The sequence below is a fragment of the Astyanax mexicanus genome, chromosome 14, assembly GCF_023375975.1.
Source record: "Astyanax mexicanus isolate ESR-SI-001 chromosome 14, AstMex3_surface, whole genome shotgun sequence".
NCBI lineage: Eukaryota > Metazoa > Chordata > Actinopteri > Characiformes > Acestrorhamphidae > Astyanax > Astyanax mexicanus.
In genome coordinates this window covers 14,456,488-14,480,930 of record NC_064421.1, presented here as the reverse complement: position 1 = coordinate 14,480,930, position 24,443 = coordinate 14,456,488, and the positions used below count along the sequence as shown (strand labels likewise).

Genomic DNA, 24,443 nt, shown 5'->3' with positions numbered 1-24,443 from the left:
AGTAAAATATATATAAAAACTGATTTCACATAGTATCACATTAGTACAAAAGAGCCCATGGTGTTGTATCACAGACCATTTAAAATAATTGGAAAGTTCTTTACAGCCCTCTGTCCTTCGCTTTAATTCATTAAGTTCCTAAGTGACATATACGGAACATCTTCAGAGCATCACAGCACAGTGTGTATCTGTGTTCATTCATCTGACCTTACCAACAGAATGGGTTAAAACTAACTAACTCATTTTATATTGAATGTTCCATTCGTTTAACCATTCAAATGGTACTAATTCAATGTACATTACTTAGATTTCTGGAACTAAATGTTACAATACATAATTAATTTATGTACATTACATTACATTAATATATTAACAGTCATGTTCCCACAATCAGAAAAAACACAAATACGCTGCCATTATTATGTAGAAATGGATTGTGTTTAATTAGGGGGAAAAAAGTTATTTAAATAAAATTTGGCAACCTTGATTTACTGTTACACAGCATTGCGCTTTAAGAACTGAAAGAAATATGAGAGTAGGCCAATTTATGGCAGGAAAGTTTAGGTTGTTGACTTTTATTTATTAATTTATTCAAAATCTCCTTCAAGTTATCGTAATCTTACAGTGAGGTTATCTGAGGGCTTAAGTAATTGATATAATCCGAATTTATTTCTACTGATACAATTTGTCTTTTTACCATGTTTAAAAGAAACACTGTTCAATAGAAAACCATAAATCTGGAAAAGGGGGATTTCAGTTCTACTTTAAATGTAGTGGGTTAGCAATATCTGGCAACCCTGTTTTGTCGTCACTGGTGTAATGGCTGCGTCCGCGTGTTGGGCATGTGTGTGAGGAGCTGTGCTTGGACACGAGCAGCGTATTAAACAGGAGGAGAGGATTAATACTGTGAGTACAATTCTCTCTTAAGCTTATCATTAGAAATTTTAATGTTCCCTCTTGTGTTTAATGCAGTAAAGAAGATCATATTTACAGCAGGCTGTGTTTAAGCACTAATACCACGTTGGCAAACACGAGTCTCTCAAACAAGGCTGTCTGTTTTTGAGTTAAATTAGTTTTTAAGTCTAATATTTATCATTATTTGACACTGAACACCGTATATTTCTGTTAACTTCGGTAATTAACCTTTAGTTTAGCCAGAAAGACCTGTTGGGATAAGCTAGCCATGTGTGTTTCTGATACTGAACAGCTGCATTTGCGTTAACTCGTGCATTAGTTAGGTTAGTTAGCTATGTTGGCTAGCTTAGCTAACTAGAGTAATGAAAAAAACCCTACATTTATAAAACAGAAATTTTAGAAGGTGGTATTAAGGGGAAGAAGCTGCAAATAAAAAGAAAACGACTTTTACAGCTCAACAAGCTTGTTGTAACCAGTTCTAGCCAACAAATATACACCAGTGTAACATTTTGGAAATGTAGAGCCAGGTTATGTAACGTTACAGTATACGACAATTTATAATCTTATTATAAAGGGAAAAAAATCAAGTTATCAAATGACACAACTGATGTCTTGACAAACACTCTTAAAAATATTCGTACTATTAACGTTTAATTTCAAATTATATAACCGTAGGAATTTGGAGTACTAGAATGGCACAATTGGGTGATTCTCACGAAAAACAGATTTAAAAGGGTTCACACTTGAAAAATTTCAAAAGGCATTTAAATATAAAATTTCTTTTTGTTATGCAAGACTAGGGTCTGAACTTTTTAGAAATACTTTTTTTTTTTAATTTTATAATTTTTTTCTGTATATTTTGCACCATTTTAGTCAGTCAGAGCACACACATTCTCAGTACCGCAACATGATAACACAGAACAGATATGGTTTAAAAGTTACACATTTGTTACTTTTTAAATAGATATTATTAACAGTTGTGCTCATATGTGTATATAACCCAGAAAATATTATATTTATAAGTTTCCCATTTTTTTTTATTTTATGATTTGTCTCATTACCGCAACAGATTTCATGATTCATGTCCTGTCTTTTCAGGATATTTAACTGAAAAATTACATGTATAATTTCTTATTTAGTACAGATGACCTATGAAGAAATACAATTTATCCAAATACCATTATAAACTAGAATTTGTTTTATAACAGTAAAATAATTAGTAAATAAATATGTGTTGCGGTAAAGAGAATGGTGTTTCGGTAAAGAGAGTCAATGTTTCGGTAAAGAGAGTCATTACAAGGATTCCTACTTAATTAACAATAACACTTTACACAACAAACACAGAGTGTGAATGCTGTGAATAAATAACAAATTCTAATGATGTACTTCTTGAGTTTTGTATGGAGTAGTAATATTGAACAAAATGTGGTATTTGCTGTTGAAAATTATTCTCAGTAAGACTCAAGCTGTGAAAATATCCTATTTTGAACTGTGTATTTTAATAAAACAAATTTCAACATACCTCATTAGACATAAATTCCTTAAAACTTTAAACATCACTGTATAACTAAATTGAAATGGAATGTTTAAATACAAAATAAGTAATTCAACATCTCATAAAACAACTTTTTTATTAAGTATTAATTTCATGACAGATATAAACATCAATGTACAACTAAATTGAAATTAAATATTTAAGTATGAAACAAGCAATTCAACATCTCATTAAACATCTTTGTATTAAGCATTAATCTCATGAAAAATGTAAACATCAATGTGCAACTAAATTAAAATTAAAGATAAAATTAAAGAAAGTTGTTTAATGAAATGTATATATGTGTGTATATATATAAATTTCATATATATAATATATACATTTCATGAAACAACTTTTATTGTTATAAACTGTTAATAAAGGTTGTTTCATAAAATGTGTATATATATATATATATATATATATATATATATATATATATATATATATATATATATATATATACATATAAACAGTTTATAACAATAAAAGTTTATAAAAATAAATTTCATGAAACAACCTTTATTAACAGTTTATAACAATAAAAGTTGTTTCATGAAATGTATATATTATATATATGAAAATTATATATATTATATATATATATATATATATTATTATTATTATTATTATTTTTATATATTATTTTTATATCTTATGCGGAAGTTATATGGGTGTCACTGCCCTGCTACATAAATCTGTTTTTTATCTGAAATTGCATCATGTATTGTTTTATATATTGTTTATTATAAGTAAATAAAGGCTTTTTTATGAAACAATATATATATATATATATATATATATATATATATATATATAAGTTCATGTCACTTAAAACATTAATTTCTCTTTACCGCAACAGTGAATCTCTCTACCGCAACAGGCCTTAAATTGTTGCGGTGTATGAGAAGGCTGTTGCGGAGTATGAGGGACCTTAACCTTCTTTGATCTCTGTGGGGCCACCATGATGCCTGGCTAAACTTTTGCTAGCTTTTTGTATTTAGACTTTAAAAACCTTAAAAATTCCCAAAACACAATAACATTTTCATTTTTTTAAACATTAAAAACTAGCTGTTTCGGTAATGAGAAACAAAAAGTTGTGTATGCTCGCTGACAACCAAGTTTTTAACATTTATCTGGAGAGGTATAAAATTAGGTGCTTACCTGGTAGCCATCTTGGGTGTCATACTAAAAGGTGTCCCCCCTCTCAAAATGGCTGTTTTTTTTCTGTTCCTTGTGGTCTTAAATGGTGCTTGAAAATTGTTGCGGAGGCTGAGAACATTGGTTCTGACCAAAGTTATTTTTCTAAATATTTTCTTTTCTTTTACCAATGAATTCCAAGTAATACATTTTTATTGACTGTAACAATTTACTTTATGAGATACATTTAAGTTTTTTATTATTTATTTATTTTAAATATTAAAATTGTGTAATTGAAGAGCCGAGATTCAGCAATGGACGCGTTGCGGTACTGAGAATTTCACACTAAATTATAAAAAATACATAATTTAAAATATCACAATGTCTACTTTTAATCACTTCCAATATAGCCTTTGATGAGATGTTTATAAACCAGTGTTTCCCAAATTGATAGCATTTACCTGTTCATCACACTCCTTAATGCCACCTCATTAGTCTGATTTCGTGAGAATCACCCAATTAGGGGAAAATGCATATTTGGTTGTATGTAAAACATAATTAAAGGTTTGTCATGATGCATCATCAACACATTCACTGTAGTAATAGTTTCACTGTGTTTCAAATAATGATACTGTAAGAATTAGAATTAATGGAATGGCAGATGTATATTTCGTTATATATAGTCTAGAGTTTGGAGTCATATTAAACCAGCAAATCAAACGTATCAAATGGCACCATGAAATCCTTATAAACCTTTACATACTATTAATGACATAAGCACAAGTTATATTATTGTAGCATTTTGGAGTTAATGGGACATCATGTAGTACAAAAAAGTGTATATTCATTCTAGCATGAACCAGATTTTGGAGCCCCTTAAGGAGAGCAGAAAATCATTGAAGAACCATTTATATACTATTAAAGACACAAGTTTGAACTCCAAAATCTGGTCTATGCTAAACCAAATAGGCATTTTTCTAAGTTTAATGTCCCTTTCTTCCTGTTTGAGAGGCCTCCAAAGTCTGGTATATACACAACCAAACAGACATTTGTCCTAAGATTGGCATACCATTACTCCAAAATGCAGTAATATCACTTGATATTTATGTTCTTAATAGGATGAAAAAGGTTCTTCAGTGATTTCATAGTGTCATTTAATAACGGTTTGATTTGCTGGTTTTATTGGACTCCAAATTCGGGTTCCTGCTAAACCAAATGGACACTTTTCCTAAATTTAGCCTCCCATTACTCTTGAAACACTTGAAACAAATACCTTGAATACATGAAAATGAGATCTTTACAAATTTAGTGGTGTGATATGCCACCAAACTCTGGTCTATATACAGTCAAATTGTCCACATTTTCCATCCCATTAATTTAAAATCCTACAGTATTTCTTTAATAAGACTTTAAATTGACCAAGTGTTTTTAATGTGCAGATGGTGTGACCGCAGGGTATTATTTAAGATGCACCGATGTGGGAATTCTGGGCCAATGCTGTTATCCGATATTACACTTATATATTGCCAATGTACACATTTATAACTTACACAGAGACACAGCCTGGTGTAACTTTAGAAACAAATGTATCATTTATTTGCCTTACATTTTAGCTTTCAACCAACAACTAATATAAAAATAATAAAATAAAAGGTTTCTCATTTCTCATTTATTAACCCCTATTTAAATCCCTGATTAAAGATATGTTCAAACTAATAAAAATAAATAAAAATGCTTAAATCAATGTGTTTTGTATTAGCGTGGCCAGTGTCAGCCAATTGTAGTAGTGCTGCTGAGTCCTTTTCCAGCATACAATAAATACAGCTGTAACTTTTAGTTTAAAATATTGGCCAAGCCGCCAATGCCGATGATTAATTATTAAAAAAGGAAGAAGATAAAAAAAACATCATCGACTGATACTGTTATAATTTCAATATTATCTTGTATTTCTATATATTTTTGTAATTTATTTTTTTAACACCGAAGTGAAGCATGGCATGTTGCTGCTGACTTTACAGTTCAGTTTATTTTGTAAAATCATACGAAAGAAAGTACTAAACTCATTACACATTTATTCTACATTTAGATATATTTTTCATTGTGAAAGGATGCAAAATAGGTTTCCCCAAAGCATAAATAAAAAAATCTTGTTGAATGTTAAAGAATCCCAAGAAAGACACTCTATTGTTAAAGATGATGTTACTGCTGTGAGGCTTTTGTGAAACTTGGCTGGGGTCAGTTTGCTGCTCTTATATCTGATCATCATTAGTCACATGAGCACAGGTGCATTGGAAGTGTGGAGAGCCAATTTACAGATGGAGCCTCTGCTTATAAAATAATTTCCATATTATGTTAATTCATCTTATGCACCTGTAGGATACAAATTCCATATTTTTTCCATATGACTGCTTGCACTTAACTAAGTCTCCCATACTTTACAGTGTAATATAGATACATACATTTATACTGCTAAAACATTTTGAGTTTCTAAACAAGTTTGTAAAATTAACAGTGGTTTCCTAATCCTGTATGTGCAAAATGCCCACCCCAGATCCCAGCACACCAGATAAAACTAATAAACTTTTCAACAAAGTTCTTACTGAGATGCTGAAGCGTTAAAACACTACCAGTAGTTCTCCGGTACTCCAGGACCAGGATTTCAAGCTAGTCTACTGATTTATATCATATGTATTACAGGTTACATCTCGCCTTAATTGGTATCTCTCTTCTTTTGCAGATAAAATAAAGATGAAGACCAAAATGTTGTCAAAGAAGCGGCCTGGATCTGGCAAAAAAAGAGGGATCCTTGTAAAGGGCCAATGGAAGACTGTTAAGATAGATCCCAGCATTTTTGCTGATGAGGCCATGGGAGAAGTCGTTGTCTTCGAAGAACTGACAGATTATTCATTGGTTGAATCTAATAAGACAGTTGCTGTGTCCAAGTTGCTACAGGAGTCTGTAGGGAAAAAGAAAAGAAAGAGCAACAAGAGAACAGCCAGAGAAATAGAGGATGAAGAAGGACTTTTGAATGAAGAATTTGCAGAGCAGTCATCTGATGATGATGATGATGTTGAAAAACTGGATATTGTAGAGAAACCAGCTAAAAAGCGGAAAAAGAAAAAGAAGAAAACCAAGGGGAACACAGTAGCGGGTATAGAGAGTCAAGACACTTCAGAAGGTTTGTCCAATCTGACCAAAGAAGGAGAAGATCAAACACAAGAACAATCTGAAGGAAGTTGTTCAGTTACAATATTGACGTCTGGAAAAAAGAAGAAAACAAAGAAACAGAAATCCGCCACAGAACAAGCCATGTCGTCTTCACAAGTGATTGAAACTGATGCCCAAGTGAACCCTGTTGGCAAGTCTAAAAGAAAAGGCAAGAACTGGACAGATGCTGCCCTCTCAAACTCAGCAGCTCAGGATTCAGACGTATCTGCATGGAAAGACCTGTTTGTACCTGAACTTGTTTTAAAGGCACTAAGTAAACTTGGATTCTCTGCACCGACACCAATTCAAGCTCTTGCTCTTCCTCCTGCCATTCGAGATCATATGGATATTCTGGGTGCAGCAGAAACAGGTAAATTTATCTTGTAATGTGAGCAGTTCTTGATTTTTAAACTGCATTGTTTTTAAAGCATAGTGACCAGTTCTGTACTTTCCATTGGGCTGTTGGATGCTCAGTTAATTACTATACATTTTTTTACCATATAATTTTAATGGGCACATACATTATACCGTCTGTGACTAAACCCTGACATAAAGAGTTGGTTTTCTGGACAGGGAATGGCCAGGTCATAGACTGTCTTTTCCTTTTATTGAAACATTTCCATTCATGTAAACTTATTGTCATTACTCTGCAGGAAGTGGGAAGACATTGTCATTTGGAATTCCAATGATTCACAGGATATTAGAGTGGAAGAAATCTGTCCATGCTAAGAATGCAGGTTTATCCACTGGGAAGAGCACAGAGTCTGGATTAGACCAGGCAGATGAGGAGATGCCAGACATTGAAACAGACTCCATAGCACAGGAGGATGGTAAAAAAGATGAAGATGAGGGGATAATATTGGAGGCAGCAGAAGATGGAGAGGAGATGGCTGGTGAGGAGGAAGATGATGATGAAGAAGAACAGCAGAGTCGAGACGATGGCTTGGCAACTAATGATGAAGGTGTATTGGACATTGAAACAAAGGGGACGGAGAAACAAGACAGCGAGAAAAGGCCTCTGCTTGGACTTGTTCTCACTCCTACTAGAGAATTAGCAGTTCAAGTCCAGCATCACATTGATGCTGTGGCACAGTTCACAGGTCAGTATTGTTAATATGATTGTTCAGAGTGACTGATTGATTGTATCAGAACTGCACTCATGGTAATGTCTTTAAACAGGTATAAAAACTGCTATTCTTGTGGGAGGCATGGCACCACAGAAACAAGACCGGGTGTTAAAGCGCAGACCGGAGATTGTAATAGCAACACCAGGTCGTCTGTGGGAGATGATTCAGGACAGGCACCCTCATTTGCGTAATCTGAGGCAGCTCAGGTAATGCTGTGACACTGTTGATATTTAATGTATGTTGTGTGCATTTTTTTTTCTATTGGACTTTTTTCTGTTTATCAGAATTATCAGAATTCTATGCCTTAATTCTTTTGACTTATATTTATAAGACTCGAGACTACAGAGAAACATATTTCTCCATCCTAATCACTTTTTATGTCCTGTCATGTATGTATCCGCCCTGCCATGGCATGACCTAGAGTTGCAAACATTTTAAACTGTTCATGGTAACATGATTCTGTATCAAATATATATTTTAATTATATATATATATATATAACTTTTATAATATATAACTTCAGTTATGTTATATATCAATGTACTTTATTCTGATATTTTATCACAATAAAGTGGACAGCTTAAGCTTAACTTCAGATATGAAGACAATAAGGAATATTAATATTATTAATTGTTGAACACGTAGTGCAGGGGTCACCAACATGGTGCCCGCGGGCACCAGGTAGCCCGCAAGGACCTTATGAGTAGCCCGCAGACCTGGTCTAAAAATAGCATTTTTGTTGCTATTCTTTTTTTTTTTTTAAATCACAGTTGCATTGGTGTAATTTTAGATTATATTAGATTAATATTAGCTTAGAGATAGCCTATAGTTTATATATTATTATACAATATAATGTAATATAATATGTAATATTAAATTAAAATATAATATAATATAAAATGTAAACAATTGCAGAGATTTATAAAAATAGTGTTGCATATTGATATCTGTGTCTTCACATAGATGAATGTCATTAATTATTAATAATAACATATAATTAAAGGTAAATTGAGAAAAGTTGTAATTTCATGAGTGTGTATCAAACTGGTAGCCCTTCGCATTAATTGGTGCCCAAGAAGTAGCTCTCAGGTTCAAAAAGGTTGGTGACCCCTGACGTAGTGTGTCTTCAGTCCTTAAAATAAAACAGTAAGAAGTTTGTGATGTTACTGATGACAAAGTTTACTTTATTAAAGGGGCAGGGTGTTCCCTGGAAGACATGATGGACAGAGACCTCTGTAACAAGTTTAAATACCTTGATTATTTTTTATGAAAATTACAAAAAAAGAATAAAAAGAGAATTTTAAATAAATCATTCAACATAACCAGCACTGCAACACACTGACAAGACGACAAACTTAAAACCACCCCCACATCAAAGAAATAAAATTACATTATTTTTTATTAATACTAATTTGTTCATACATAATAAATCTTGACCCATCTTGTTACATGTTTGTATGAAATGAAAAACATGTTCTATGGACACAAAAGGCACATTATGTTGATATTGATCCCTAACATGGTCCCTGTTGACTTGCTCAGGTGTCTGGTCATTGATGAAGCTGACCGCATGGTGGAGAAAGGCCATTTTGCTGAGCTTGAGAAATTGCTGGAAATGCTCAGCACATCCCAGTTCAACCCAAAGAGGCAGACCTTTGTGTTCTCCGCCACGCTGACTATGGTCCACAGTTTACCTTCCCGCCTGGCACGGAAGAAAGGAAAACAGCTGGAGCAGCGCAGCAAGCTGGAGCTCCTCATGGAAAAAGTGGGAATCAAAAACAAGCCTAAAATCATCGATCTCAGCCGCAAGGAGGCCACAGTAGAGACGCTGACTGAGACCAAAATCCACTGTGAGAAGGAAGAGAAAGATTTCTATCTCTACTACTTTCTTCTGCAGTACCCTGGCCGCACAATGGTGTTTGCCAACAGCATTGACTGCATAAAGAGGCTTACGTCGCTGTTGACTATTTTGGACTGCAACCCACTACCACTGCATGCCAACATGCACCAGAAACAGAGGCTGAAAAATCTGGAGAGATTTGCAGAGAGGGAGAGGTAAAGGAAGCGTAAGCAGTTGTATGTATATCACATTGTACTGTCCCATTTAAATATTTGCTTTTCAGCTGTGCTTTCTGATCTTTCACCAGTTGTGTCCTCCTTACCACGGATGTTGCTGCTCGAGGGCTTGACATTCCAGATGTTCAGCATGTCCTTCACTATCAGGTATTATTTTTTCACAGATGTTGTTCACATTACCAGTCGCTAATCAAATCAGATTTTTTGCTCAGATTATATTTGTCTATTGTTGTGGTCTACATTAATAAATGTATAGAATTTATCCCTAAAACAGCACGCATGCACATATTATTTATGTACGTTGTCTTTGTAGAGGCATTATAAATTAGATTAATAGTCACTGGTTCAAATATGAATAGGAGTTCATAAAACACACAGCAGGTCATCAGGTTTACAAATAAGTTCCCTTATTACAGCACCCTTGATGTGCTGTAGCCAGAACAATATAACAATTTTTTTTTGCACATTAAAGAGCCAAATGCTGCAAATTATATGAGGGTATCAGATTTTGTTAGTGATTTTTAAATGTTTTTTGAAACAATAATTTGACCACAAGTTTGGAGTCCCATGAATTTGGATCTGACTCTTTAAAGTTGTGTTGCATGCAGATGTTACAACGCAGATGTGTATCAAATCTGATTTTTTATGTTTTGTATTTGGCATGTCCAATCAGCCTTGAAAAAAAAATCTTACCTGTTTCACATTAAGGCAAAAGGTCAGATTTAAATCACTTCAGCCTGGTAATGTGAACACAGCCATATATGTTTTGTTATTTAAATGAATAGATTACTTTATAGGTTTGTTTTTGTTATAAATAGGTTCCACGGACATCTGAGACTTACGTCCATCGTAGTGGACGTACAGCTCGTGCTGCTAAAGAGGGTCTCAGTTTGCTTCTGATTGGGCCAGATGATATGATCAACTTTAAGAAGATCTACAAGACTCTGGGGAAAGACGAGGATCTTCCAGTGTTTCCTATTCAGAACAAATGCATGGCTGCAATTAAGGTATGGGAAATTTGTATTTCTGTAAATTATGCATTGTGGGCAGTTTCTCAGAGTGTGATTAAGCCTAGTTTAAGGCCAAATCCTATTTCACGCCTTAGGCTAAAGGGGCAGTGTTAGAGGCAAATAGCCCTTAAAACAGTTTTTTTAGGCACACTGAAAACAGAGGGTTGAGAAGCACTTGCAAGATGGTGGCACAAGCAACAAGAAAAGGGCTTAATTCTGTTTCAAGGGGAAAGGGAAGGAAAGAAACGTGATTGGTCCTTAGACTACCCAGTATTTTGAATGTAGGTTTTCTACTGAAAGGAAAATATACTCCACAATTAGGTGTAATTCCTGTCAGAGAAACTGACCCATTGAAATGTGTTTTTTTTTCTCTCCGCATTAATTTGATGTGATTGATTAATTTAACAGGAACGGGTTAACGTAGCCAGGGGCATTGAGAAAATTGAATACCACAACAGCCGAGCAAAGCAGCACAATTCATGGTTGAGGCAAGCAGCAGAGGAAATGGATATAGACGTAGATGATGATTTGCTTATGGGTTTGTATTACTCATTATTATTATTATTATTATTATTATTTATTTTTATTATTCTTGTTCCAGGAACACCACACTATGTATATTTTTTTTCTTGAGAAAATCTGTTAGCTACATAAAAGAATCTTATGTTCTTAATTTAAAAGTAAAAGTGTTTTAAAAGTAGGGTAAATTCATGCATGAGCATGGGTCCCCAGAACATTCTATGTTGTCAGGTTAAATAAGATGGCATATGCATGAGCTTCTATAATTATTTTCAAGAAGTAAGTTAATTCATTATTTCACTTACAGGAGGTGGAAGAGATGAGAGAGAGGACCGGGACCAACAGAAGCTAGTGAAAGGCATGAAGAAACACCTGAAGCACCTGCTCAGCCAACCAGTCTTCAAACCCCACATGCAGACAAAATACCCGACTCAGATGGGCAGGCTGCAGCTGCCAGAGTTACCCCTGGCCAGTGAAACAGCATTAAGCAGTTTGACCAATCAACAGCGTAAACAAAAACAGCAGCAAAAGCGTAAACTGTAACATTTGGAATATTAAACAGAATTGGATATATGGGATTTGTGTAAAAATGTCAAAGAAAGTTTTTGTCCTGTGTATAGAAAATGCCATTAAGCAAACAATTTTCCTACTGTTTTGAAAACTGTTTTGTGTATCTAATTTATTTATTTTTTTTACCGAAGTGGTGGTGGTCCAAGCCCTATTTTCAGTGCTCTCTATGCTTATAGAGAATGTCATAGTGAGAGGTCTTGTAGAGAAGGTATATGGAACATTCAGACCCCTCTGGAATGGTGTGGTACACAAGGTGGCCATCACTGCTGTCCATAGATATGATACACAAACTAATGTCCAGTGCCTCAGACAAAGCCAGAATTTCCACATGGTCACACTCCATCGCCATGGCTTCTACTTCCTAAGAAATCAAAAGAGTAACTGTACAGGTCAGTGCTGCAAAGCATGGAAAGACCTGGCTTCTATGCATGCTCTTTATAACATGGGTCTCACATCTTATCCACAATAAATGGGTGGAGGTGCGGGTTTTAATTCCAATCAAACATACCTGATTCCATCTGTTCTATCACCTAATCTCAGCCTTTAAACTGGCTTCCTCGTAAAGGATGTGCTTCTGCTTGCTTGGAATTAAAACCGGCAGCCACTACAGCTCTTTAAGATTGGTGACTCTGGCTTTAATACATGATAAAATAAATACTGACCTGAGTACAATAAGCTTTAAGGTTAGGGGCTTCCAAAAAGTGTTGGAAGAAATCTGCATGGTTCTGCAAGTGTGCGGAGGTGAGGAGTCTCAAATACTTCACCATGCTGTCTGAGGTAGTGTGATCATTGAAAAACCCCAGAAGAGTCTCTTCACAGTCATCTGCTTCAAGCTGATCTAGGACCCTGAGAAACTTAAAACAGAGCCAAACATTTAGTTAATACTTCTGCTGTCAACATAAAAAACATGCACACATTTCCTTTCCAGGTTGTTAAAGGTGGAACATGGAGCTAGTGTTAATTTCCTACAGTAAAGCTCTAAATTCTTTCTCTCTCTACCAAAAATAACATTTTAATGATCATCACAGAATAGTTTTGTAATTAAAACAATTTAAGTGATTAACACCACAAATAGAAAATAATGTAATTTTTTCCAATTATACTTAAATGTTCATTATTAAAAAGCTCAATTTTAAAAGGAGAAATCTAGTGTTAAATGGGTACAAATGTCTGTCAAATAGACCACCTTCGTTCAGAATGAATTCAGAGGAAATGCATTAATTCAAACTGTGTCAAAAATATTTGTAATACTTATGCATTTCCACTGAATTAATTTTGCAATCTGTGCTCCTTAGTCAACATATCATGACTTGATTTTAATTTGATTTGGTGGCACCCGAAGAACTGCCTTAAAGTACCGTGTGTATACACATTGTTTTTAATAAAGTACCTGTGCACCTGTTTATATTTTTTGAATTGGTTGACACTATTAAATACATATGACATGCCAAAAGCCATGAGATAACAGTATGTAAATTGTAGTTTTACCTCAGGGGACAGCTTGTAAATGCCCACACCTGTATAAGTTAAAAGGCTTTATAAAACAAGTGAAGTTGAAGACTAGCCAGCTTGCTTATAGCAAGGTAATGTGAATGACCAAGTAAGGCCTGATAGTGGATAGGACATTTCTGAAGCTGTGCAGTGAGGCATGTAACATTCCTTATACCTCAGTGTCATTTTTATTAGTAATGTCAAAGAAGGCATTACCACCCACATTGGACATTGCAGTGAGTGGTAATGATAGAACTGTCCATGTAAGAATCACATCCATATTTATTGCAGAATCCCTTGTACGCAAATATGAGATCAAAGATCAGGGCTGCTTACTTTAGTTTCTACTGAACATGACAGAAGCACAACAGTTACTGGGATAGACCATGTAAATGTCTCTCCCATCACTTTTGGCATGCCAATCTATGTTCACTTTGTCATGCAGAATTGGGTAGGGGAAAAAATGTACTTACTGTGCCGATGAGCTCTTTAAATTCACCTTCTTCTACCCCTGCTCTTACGAGGTCTTCATTGCTTCGTATGAGTTGATCCTTAATTCTTAAAATACAGAGTACATTTTAGATGCAAAGCAACATGAGTGCCCTGGTTAATCAGATGAGTCAGAAAATGCAGAGAAACAATTACCTCCTTACAGAACTTCCATTATGCATCAATGTTTCTACAAGTCTGAAGCACAGAGCTCTGTAAAAACAATTTCCATCTCCTTTTACTCTGCGAATGAATCCAAACTGTTGACAAAAGTCCTACCGGAAGGAAAACAAAAATCATTGCCCTTAATGTGGACTTTGTCCTTTCTAAACCTTATCAGTTCTAACAAACATAAAATGATCCCTGCTACAAAAAAAATAATAATAATAATTGACTCATTAATTAATACAGACTGCAAGGCCAGCTTCAACTGACCGGTCATTTCAGCTTCTGACCAGCATATACAGGGAATGTTTATGCTATCATCCTCCTGATCAGGCCAGACCAGTGTGACCAAGCTTGACAATGCTAAATAAGCCTGTTAGCAAGTTTAACAGCATAACAAAAATGCATATTTGCTGTTTGTTTCAACAAAACGAAGACCAGAAATAACATTTACAACATAAAATACTCCAGTATAATTGCTATTAAGCATAAAGAACACCTTAAAGTAGTCAAAAAAAGTTTTAATCTAGATCATACTCCTGCTGGGGTAAAGCTACTCAAGGCTTAGAATTGTTGACTGTCTTAGATTTTGACCAGCATGGGACATGTTAGCCAGCTTTCTTACTAGTGTTGGGAAAATTTAAGCCTTTTTGTACTTTCAACCACCTTAGACCACTGTAGATCATACTGTCTGTAACTTACAGTGAAATGAGGGATTAATAGCTCTTTACATTGTTTAACTAGAGCAGATTTTACCTTAATCTGTGATCATGTATGTTTTGATACCATGGGTCAAATGATAATTAGCATTATATAAATAGCATACCTGGTATTTTGTTTCCTCGGACGGTTCCAGTATTTCAGCTGAAAGTGCCTCTTTGTTTGAGACTAATCTGGACTCCTCCATCTGCAACAGAGGGGGAGTCAACTGTTCATATTCATTTTTAAATCCAGGCCACCTGAACCTTAATTTAACGTTTTTACATCTGTGTTATTGACTGTAAAATACCATAACTAAACAACACTTAGACACTCGGTCACGCTATCTACACTGAAATTTGGAGTGTGTCAATACAAATAGAAAGTCAATACAGCTCAATAAACACAATTTAACCAGCTCTAACCAAAAAATATACACCAGCTACACAACTACCTGTAACAGTGTTACATTTTCAAAATGCAAAATTTCAAAAATAATAAATTAAAAACCAAAGACAAAACTCAACATGAAGTTGTGTGTGTGTGTGTGTGTGTGTGTGTGTGTGTGTGTGTGTGTGTGTGTGTGTGTGAATTCATGCACTTGAGTGGCATGTGACACTCAGGTCAGAGTGGGCTTTGCAAACATAGGCATCATATTTGCAGCACCCCAGGCTTGTTTTGTTGTCTCTATGGGCACAGAGCTTACATGGGTTTTCCCATGTATACCTGCATATTCCAGGCATAGCTGCTCCTAGCATCACTTGGTGCCCAGACCTTTATCCTGTTTTTCCCTTTTTGTAGCCTCATTGTATGGGAGATATACTCCTGCTTAAATCAACAGAACTATGTAGGCTTGGAAGTCTACCAGGTCGATTTCCCTCCAGGTGTCCCCAAACACTCACTTCCCCGTTTGCATCTCTGGTATAATTCCCTCAATGAACTCTGGTGAAAAGAGTTGGAAGCTGAACTTGATGTCATCTACATGAGATGAGTGTGTGAGTGAATTGGGGTGGTGTGTATGGGGATATTTTCTGTCTTACCCATTCATTTCCTATGGCGGTCACTTTTGACCGGGAACACCACAGGTGTAACAAGGTTGAATAATACCCTCAAAATTTAATGAAAGAGGTGATCATCACTTTTATGTGTTTAAGTGCATAGTGTGGAGGATATCATAAGGCCTTGAGGCAATCAGATGTAAAACACAATATTTGAGTGTTTTAAGTTGTAAATGGGTCAGATTTGACCCGAACGACAGGAGGGTTAATTTTCTTATTTAACAGGAGTCAAATTTCTGGTCTAACGTTATATACAACCAGACAGACATTTTTGTTTTTAAATTTTGTAATCCCATTACACTAAATCCCCACAGTAATATAATTTGAAATGAACCATGATTAATAGTATGGAGAGTGTTTTTCAAGACATCAGTGTTGTCATCTGAAACGCCTTCATTTTCTTTTTTTTTCTTTTATTTTAAGAAGTTAAATGTTGTGGTCTATACGTAACGTAATGTTCAGAATATAGTGGATTTTATTTTTTAATAAAGAAAAGGTCTGCAAGTCTAACGTTTTTCACACAGGTAGCTTTAGGTGTCCTTCTGGAGTTCATTTGATTATTAGAGCTGGATAAATTATGTCTATTGATCTGTAAAACAGCACAAGAAGCGCGAGCAGCTTCTCTCACAGCTCCGCTGTGCACGCGGACACCGTAACAGACGGTTTAGACGCGCACTCAAAATTTTGGTGTAGATATATAGTGCGACGGAGCGTTTTATAAGTGCTGATAGCGAGACCGCGGTGCTGTATATTAAAACTTAACTCATATATTACACATTCCTGTTACTGACATCTGTAAAATACCGTAACTGTACAGGTCAGCTGTAAACACACAGAATTACCCACCTTGTTTGCTGTCCTCGGCGTTGTGAGCTGCGCTAGTGGGCTAAACGCAGGTCTGTGTTTTCAGTTTGGTTCAGACAAAACATTTCGAAGCGTCCAGTCTCCCGCCACGCGACGACCCAAAGCAACTGTTTACATTTACATACCCTTTGAAGCGGCGCGAGCTGCGTTCTAGAAAATTTACACATGAAAGTAAGAATTGTAGTCGCGGATACCGGATGTTTGGAGCAACCACGTGTCTTCCGTTTAAAGAGACAGAGGGGCATTTAAACAGAGCTTTCTTTCTCAGCCGTAATATCAGACAATGACCGCTAAGCAAGCGAGCGAGCGAGTGCAAATGAAAGGGGTAAATGGGCTAACAGCTATGCTATATACAGCTATGTAATGTTATGAAAAGGCTTCACTGGAAAAAGGAAAATAATAAAAAAAAAAATGTCCTCAAAAGTAAACACATTTGGTATCTCAAAAAAATGGAAAAAGTATATTAAAATAATGACTTGCTAACTCAAAATAATAACTTACTATCTCAAAATAATGACTTACTATCTCAAAATAATAACTTACTATCTCAAAATAATGACTTAGTATCTCAAAATAATGACTACATATTTTAAATTAATGACTTAGTATCTCAAAATAATGAGATAGCATCTCAAAATAATAACTTAGTATCTCAAAATAATGACTTAGTCTAAAATATGACTTAGTCTAACTTCTTATTCAGGATATTAATTGAATTTTGGAAAGTAGAATTACGTTTTTTTTTTAAGCAAAGAAAAAATCTCCAGTTAATATGTTTAGGCAGTAAAGGCGCTAGCATTACTGCTACCGTGAGCTGAGTGGACAGTCATAGCAAGTTATATGGTTTTTAACACAAATTTAAAAGGTTTTAAAAATTATGAATTCGGCACTGAAACATATGGTACTGTTCTGTTTTGAGAAAATCATTAAATTGTTTAGTATAAAAATAAATAAACGTTTATAACTTTTTAACGTTATTTCTAGAATGGTCAAATATAAACACTATTTTATTTCCATTATTCAGTTAGTCAGACTGGATTATACACAGTAAAAAAAAACTGAATTAAATAAATTATTCAATCACTGTCTCATTATGTAAACTTGTACTAAAAATTATGTATTTTTCTTTAGTGTTTTGATTTGAAGAAATTCTATCTAATATATTACACATATATGACTCTCTGCTACTAGGCTTGACTTTTATCACCCCAAGGGTAAAATGTGACTTTTTTTTTTCTTTTTGTTGACCCCTGAATTTCTATGTTGTTTTTTTCTTTCTGAAAAAAAAAATCCATTGCCTCAGCAACAAGTCCAGTTATGTGTGGTGTTCTAAATATTGTACTACCAATCAAACCATCTAACACAGGACTACTGTGCAACATCAGCCTCTTACCTCATTTGTGTGATGTTTAGATCCAAACCCATAATTTCAGGCTATACTAGTGTAACATGATTCTAATGTATGTTATTCTGGATTAGAGCATTAGTGAGGTAAATAGAATCTCCTGTCAATTAAATTTTATAAGTAATTGGTGTAGGGCAGTGTCTAACACCGCCTTACACATGGTTGACCAGGGTTCAATACCCCAGCTGGGTAAGCACACCACACTACATCAACAAGAGTCCTTGGGAAAGACTGCTGGCCCCAAATCTGCCCACCTGTGTATCATAATTCAAGTCTGTTACTCCGACTAAGAGCATGTAAGTAATGTTGCATGTGACTGTATAGTATCCAGTGATCTTGAGAAATTGAATCCCAGTCTATCCGATTTCCAATTTTAAATGTTTCAAATGAAAGGTTTTACCCCATATTTGTTTTAGATAATATTGTATGTTAAAATGCACACAGTTCCACATGTCAACGTCTTCCAATCTATATTTAATCCAAATGAACATCACATCTCTTATTGCATTGTTTTGGATGAACTGAGCAGTTTACTCCCTCCACTGGTCTTGCTGGTACTCTTCAGATGGACTTTGCTGGAGTTGTTTGTTTTCAGGGCTGATCCAGTCCTCCTTCTCTCCGCACTCCTCTTTGTGATCTCTGAACCAGAATCTGTCAGTCTCATTGCTCTTCTCTCTAAATCTGCCTTATCCAGAATGAACTCCTGTAGAAATCACCACAAGCCTTAGAGTTAAACATGAATATACACTTTATTGTGTTATACCTCTGTAGGACACAAACATTTTTTTAAAATATGAATAATTACCATTATCATATCCATCATGGTCAGCATTTTCATATCATCTAATGATCCATAGTGTTGCAGATGGCATTGCTGCCCAAGATTTTTCACTGCTATCATTAGACTGCCAATCTCCTCAGCCTAATCACAAAAACATAAACAACATTGCTGAGTCCCTGTATGTCTAAAAGTATCCAGGATCCCCTTTAAATTAGAAAATTCCACTGAAATCACTGCTGACAAACACATATTGCATAATCTCTACAGAAAAGCCAATAGAGTGAGACACTCTGGAGCAGCCACACATTGGCCTAAGGTTAATAGACATTGTCTAGAGGGGCAGAATTCCTCACACATTTTAACCAAGTTATTTAGTATATTAAATTAAAATATTCAGTATCTACTATGAATTATTCAATATTTGCTAAAATAAATATTCAGTAAAACTGGATAATTATTTAGTACCCACTATGGGATTTTTTTCAGTATACACTATGGTTTATTCACAGCATACTATGCATTATTTTTTATCCACTATAAACTATCCAGTATCTTCTATGGTCTACTGTAAATTATTCTGTATTCAGTGTGATTTATTTTAATATCTACTATGGATTATTAATTATCTATGAATACTTATTCAGTAACTACAGTAAATGATTCAGTGCCTAATATTAATTTCATCCAGCGCCCATTTTGAGTTACCTAATATGCACAATGAATTAGTCTACAGTGAAGGATCGCTTCAGCTCAAAAACCTGTCCAAAATCAGACCTGGTCTCGGTTCTGGCCCTGGTGAATCTGCAAGGTCATTTCCAGTTGTTTATTCTTCTCTTTGATTTGGTCCCACTGCGTCTGCAGTTCTGACATCTCCTTGTTGATCATCTGTCAGAACAAAAAATAAGTGCAGATAGTTTGAACTTATAGACCACAGACGTTGTGCTTTGCTCTGTAGTTCTTATTATATCCATATTTATATCAGGTCTAACGTTGATTTTAGTAGAAGAAATAAATACTGTTTTCAAAATAATGAAGCAGAAGATAAGAAAAAAAATGATTTATTTCTGCCACTGAAAATCAGGGTCAGATCCAAAGTGCCAAATATGGGTTTAACAACATGCCACCATCTACAAACTTATAAGGTCTATTGTCACATCATATAACATGTGAGAGGACGTTTTGCACTACATGGCACAGTATGTGTAGTATTTGTGTACCAAATTTAATAGTTATATGGTGTTGAAATATTTATGAAGAATTATAGTGCACAACTCTGATATGATATTTATGCAGCATACCAGTTTGCTTGTGTTGTGCTCCTGTTTGAGTGAGTCAAGGTTGCGCTGGCCCTGTTCAAGTTCCTCTGATAAACCAGTCAGGTGCTGTACCAGGGTCTGCTGGGTGATGGACAGAGTCTCATGCCGTCTGATGATGGGCATCGCCAACGAGTCAGATCCATACTCTAGATAATCTGCACATGTACAGGAGAAGCTAATGACACACAGTACCAGTCTAAAGTTTGAATAAACCTTCCCAATCAAGTAGTTTTGTTTCCTTTGTAGATTAATATTGTAGACATCAGAACTATGGAGGAACACATATGGAGTTATATAGTGAACAAAAAAGTCAATCACCTCTGAGAGCTCCAAACGTTTGACCAGTACTAAATATTGATCCAAATCAATAATTTAGGTGTTTATACTTATACTTAGTAAATTTCATATTATAATTTGTGAAAAAATAAAAGTTTTCTCTTACTCTCTGGAAGTAAGTCTAGAATCTTCCTCAGATACTCTTCATACATCTTATATTTTTCAACCCTTTGTTTAAGATATTGATGCCTGTGGATAAATAAATAACAATTAAACATGTACTGTTATTATATTTGACAGTTTATTAAAAACTCTCTTTTCTCACAAAAATCTTACCTGATCTGAAGCTGATCGAAATGTACACATAGTTCTGATTTCTCTTTCTCCTTCTGCTCATTTTGTTTTCTCTCTACTTGATATTTCTTCAAAGCACGACGTCGTTTCACCTCATTTTCTTCTACAAACTTCTCAAATTTTACGGCCCTGTCTTTTGTCTGAAAGAGAAAAGATTATACAGGACTCAAAATAACAATGAAAAATTCAACTTGATCTAAATGTTAGTTTTCCTGATAGTGTCTTAGTTTACATGAACTTCATATTCTGATTATTGTAGAATCAGTCTTTGTCAGTAATCCAATCAACATGTGTAAATGAACTTAATCAAATAATAGAAAACAATGTGTGTTTACATGAGTCAGACAATAATTGGATTTTTGCTTTGCAAACAGTCAATAAACTTACAGAATAAAACGTGATGTGAACATTATTTAAAACCCAAATGCTCCTCTTTTTTTTACACATTGAGCTGCAATATGAACATACATCAGCTAGATGATGAAGATTATTTAAATCCTTCCGTTTCAATTACATTTTGATTGTGTTTGATTGTCCACCATCTCAGTCTGTTTTCACTCCTGTACATCTGAGAAATCTGTGAATACTCTGTTTAAGAGTATACATGGACTGAGAAATATGATTACTATGGTAAAGTTCAGCTCAGTTGATCAGAATTTTTAATCAGACTTCTAGATCTTAGTCTAATCCAAGAAATCAGAACACAGAAATCAATAGTATGGAATTTCACTAGAACAGTGTTGTTACATTTATGCGTCACTGAACAAGGTATCCAATTACCATTAATAGTTCAACAGCAAACTATTTCCTCATTATAGAGGGTAACAGAAATCTTTAACTGGTATACCCACTTCTTGCTGTTTTAACAGAAGTTCTGCCCTCCTCTTCTCCAGAATCTGCATTCGAGCTCGAAACTCCAGTTGTTTCTGTTTTAACTCTGTGTTCACCTCATCAACCTTCAGCTGCTTCTTCAGCAATAGAGTCCTCTGAAGAGTGTTGACACCCGTGTCCAATATCCTGCTGGATGACTGCAGAATGATTGACAACAGCCCTAACAATTAGTGTATATATACAAACACTTTTAACCACCTTTTAATCACCATCTGTAAGAGGTCTGTAGTTCTAAATTTATATAACTTAAAAATGTCATTCAGATATATCAGAACTTTACCACAAAAATAAAAAGTGCACAAAGATCACTGGAGTCATTATGTTATTTAAAGGACATATTAAAAAACAATTTAGTTCAATGGAAATATATTTACCTCTGTTATGACAGGAATGTGATTGACATTCTCCTCCTGCTCTTTGTCATGAAGGCTACAGGGGAAAAAAACATTTATGCAAATCAGCCACATGCATTCCTGTGGTTGTTAAAAGGCAGCGCTGAAATTCACTAGAGTTGCACGAAAAGGACCAATAGCAGTGTTACAACAAAATACAATATCTTCTATTGACTTCCAGTAAATTTGCTAGCTGAAATATTGCTTACAAAGCTTATCTAGTCTTTGAGGACAAGTACTGCCTATATAATAAGAGTCTCTGGAGCACATAAACATGAACCTATTGGCACAATGCCTTATGCCAGATGTGGGATAGAAAGGTTTAAAGCCCCATTCAATATTATTAATAGAAGCGCTCCATCCAATACTTAGGTGCTCTATCCAATACTTTTTATACAGTCGCTTTATACAGTGTCGTTGTCTTGCTGCATGACCCAGCTTCTCTTGAGATTCAGTTAATGGACAAAATCTGGTGAGGGTGTTGTAACCTTTAGCATGATAAGCTTCAACAACTCTTGGATGTCCATAGAAATCTCCTTTGTCCATGCCGTGATACATTTCACATACTTTTGCCACTCACAAATACACTGCCTTAAAAAAAGTCAATCTGGATTTAACTAAGCAAATGATGTGGGGTTGATGCTGCAGTTGGTCAGGTCTAGGTTCAGCAACAGTATGTGCTGAAAGAATGAGGTCAGCTGACTACCTCAATGGATTTTTTTTTCACTGATGGCACAGACATATTCCAAGATGACAATGCCAGAATTCATGGGGCTCTAATTGTGAAAGAGTGGTTCAGGAAGCATGAGATTATTACTTTCACACATGGATTGTTCACCACAGAGTCCAGATCTTAACCTCATTGAGAATCTTTGGGATGTGCTGGAGAAGATTTTGCGCTGTGGTCAGACTCTACCATCATGAATGCAAGATCTTGGTGAAAAATTAATGCGACACTGGACATTGCAGAAGCATGTGAAACAATGTCACAACGAATGCATTCCAAAGCTAGAGGCAATCCAACAAAAATTAGAGTGTGTGACCTTTTTTTGGAGGTGACTTTTTTGTTAGATTTTCACACATAAAAGTATATAAAAAGAACCCAGTTAAACAAATGAGGCAAAAATTCTATACTTGGTAGTTTATTTATTGAAGAAAATTATCCAATATATTACTACATGATAGATTATAAGATCATATTTATACAGAAATACATTTTTTAAATGTGCAACTGTTTACCCTTTCAAAAAATAAAACATAATTTCGTATCGAATCAAAATAAGCTTTAAGCAATATTGTAAAATATTTATTTACTCGTTTTTAGCCCTTAGATCTTAGGACGTTTTCGCGCATGCGCGTGCAGTCGTACCTGACGTCCTCCGCCTGCGTCACAAAAATATTCCTCCACCTGTTCTCCACTCGGAGCTGCAGGCGCGGGTCCTCCGGGCTCAGCGCAGGCAGAGACCCCGCGGCCATGCTCAGAGCCCGGGCTGCGCTCTCCGAGTGTTAATCAGAAGGAGAAAGCGGCGGGATTTCTCACATTTACCCTCCAGCAGCTCCTCCAGCAGCAGCCGCGGCTCCGACCCGCTCCTTCCGCTCTGTGTTCCCGTTACCCGGTAACCGCGGCTCACACACACAGCCACGCACTCCAAGCCCCTCTCGGTTGCCCTTGGCAACTTTCCGGCCCGCGCGTTTTTCAGCATAGTGTGAGCGAGGGTCCTACAGGGGGCGACAAGGGGCTCAGTTAAGAACCACCAGTCCCCCTGCTGCATAATCCCTGAAAATAACACAAAACATCCCATCAGTTTAATAATCATTAAATAAATTAAACAAAATCCTTCTTAAACAATTAATATTTAATAAACTGAAGTATAGTTACATTGACAAAACGGTTCAGTGACAATATAAACTGATACAGGGGACACTTAAAGTTATTCAACTAAAGGAATAATACATTAAATAGAGAAAATGGTCTTTAAAAATTTAATAAATATATTGCTATAATGGACAATTATATTGGCAAATGATTTGGTAAATTGAAGGAACAGACTGTGAACTTTTGAAAAGTATTACCCAAATGAAGGGAACAGATTGTTAAATTGAGAAAATAATTAACTAAATTAGGAGGACAGATTTAAAACATTGAGGGACCAGATAAAACAAA

The 24,443-nt window shown here is 35.2% G+C and overlaps 3 protein-coding genes across 3 annotated transcripts; 1 reads left to right on the top strand and 2 right to left on the bottom strand.

Annotated features, from left to right (window-relative positions):
* Positions 1-794: 794 nt before the first annotated feature.
* ddx24 (DEAD (Asp-Glu-Ala-Asp) box helicase 24) lies at positions 795-13,503 on the top strand. Its single transcript, XM_007257378.4, has 9 exons — positions 795-906; positions 6,327-7,166; positions 7,450-7,896; positions 7,976-8,129; positions 9,466-9,978; positions 10,071-10,146; positions 10,818-11,006; positions 11,418-11,547; positions 11,836-13,503. Exons 2-9 carry the CDS (start codon positions 6,338-6,340, stop codon positions 12,069-12,071), a joined length of 2,574 nt encoding a protein of 857 aa, XP_007257440.2. The 5' UTR covers positions 795-906; positions 6,327-6,337; the 3' UTR covers positions 12,072-13,503.
* On the bottom strand, positions 9,078-17,142 carry LOC103042941 (ubiquitin thioesterase OTUB2). Its single transcript, XM_007257379.4, has 6 exons — positions 16,847-17,142; positions 15,070-15,150; positions 14,235-14,353; positions 14,063-14,147; positions 12,761-12,952; positions 9,078-12,459 (listed from the first exon to the last, which is right to left on the bottom strand). The coding sequence occupies exons 2-6, from the start codon at positions 15,148-15,150 to the stop codon at positions 12,253-12,255; spliced, it is 684 nt and encodes a 227-aa protein (XP_007257441.3). The 5' UTR covers positions 16,847-17,142; the 3' UTR covers positions 9,078-12,252.
* A 1,580-nt stretch (positions 17,143-18,722) lies between these two features.
* On the bottom strand, positions 18,723-23,967 carry si:ch1073-416d2.4 (coiled-coil domain-containing protein 42 homolog). Its single transcript, XM_007257380.4, has 9 exons — positions 23,649-23,967; positions 22,262-22,316; positions 21,848-22,024; positions 20,979-21,136; positions 20,809-20,891; positions 20,349-20,521; positions 19,825-19,935; positions 19,075-19,191; positions 18,723-18,972 (listed from the first exon to the last, which is right to left on the bottom strand). The coding sequence occupies exons 1-9, from the start codon at positions 23,753-23,755 to the stop codon at positions 18,769-18,771; spliced, it is 1,185 nt and encodes a 394-aa protein (XP_007257442.3). The 5' UTR covers positions 23,756-23,967; the 3' UTR covers positions 18,723-18,768.
* Positions 23,968-24,443: the final 476 nt, after the last annotated feature.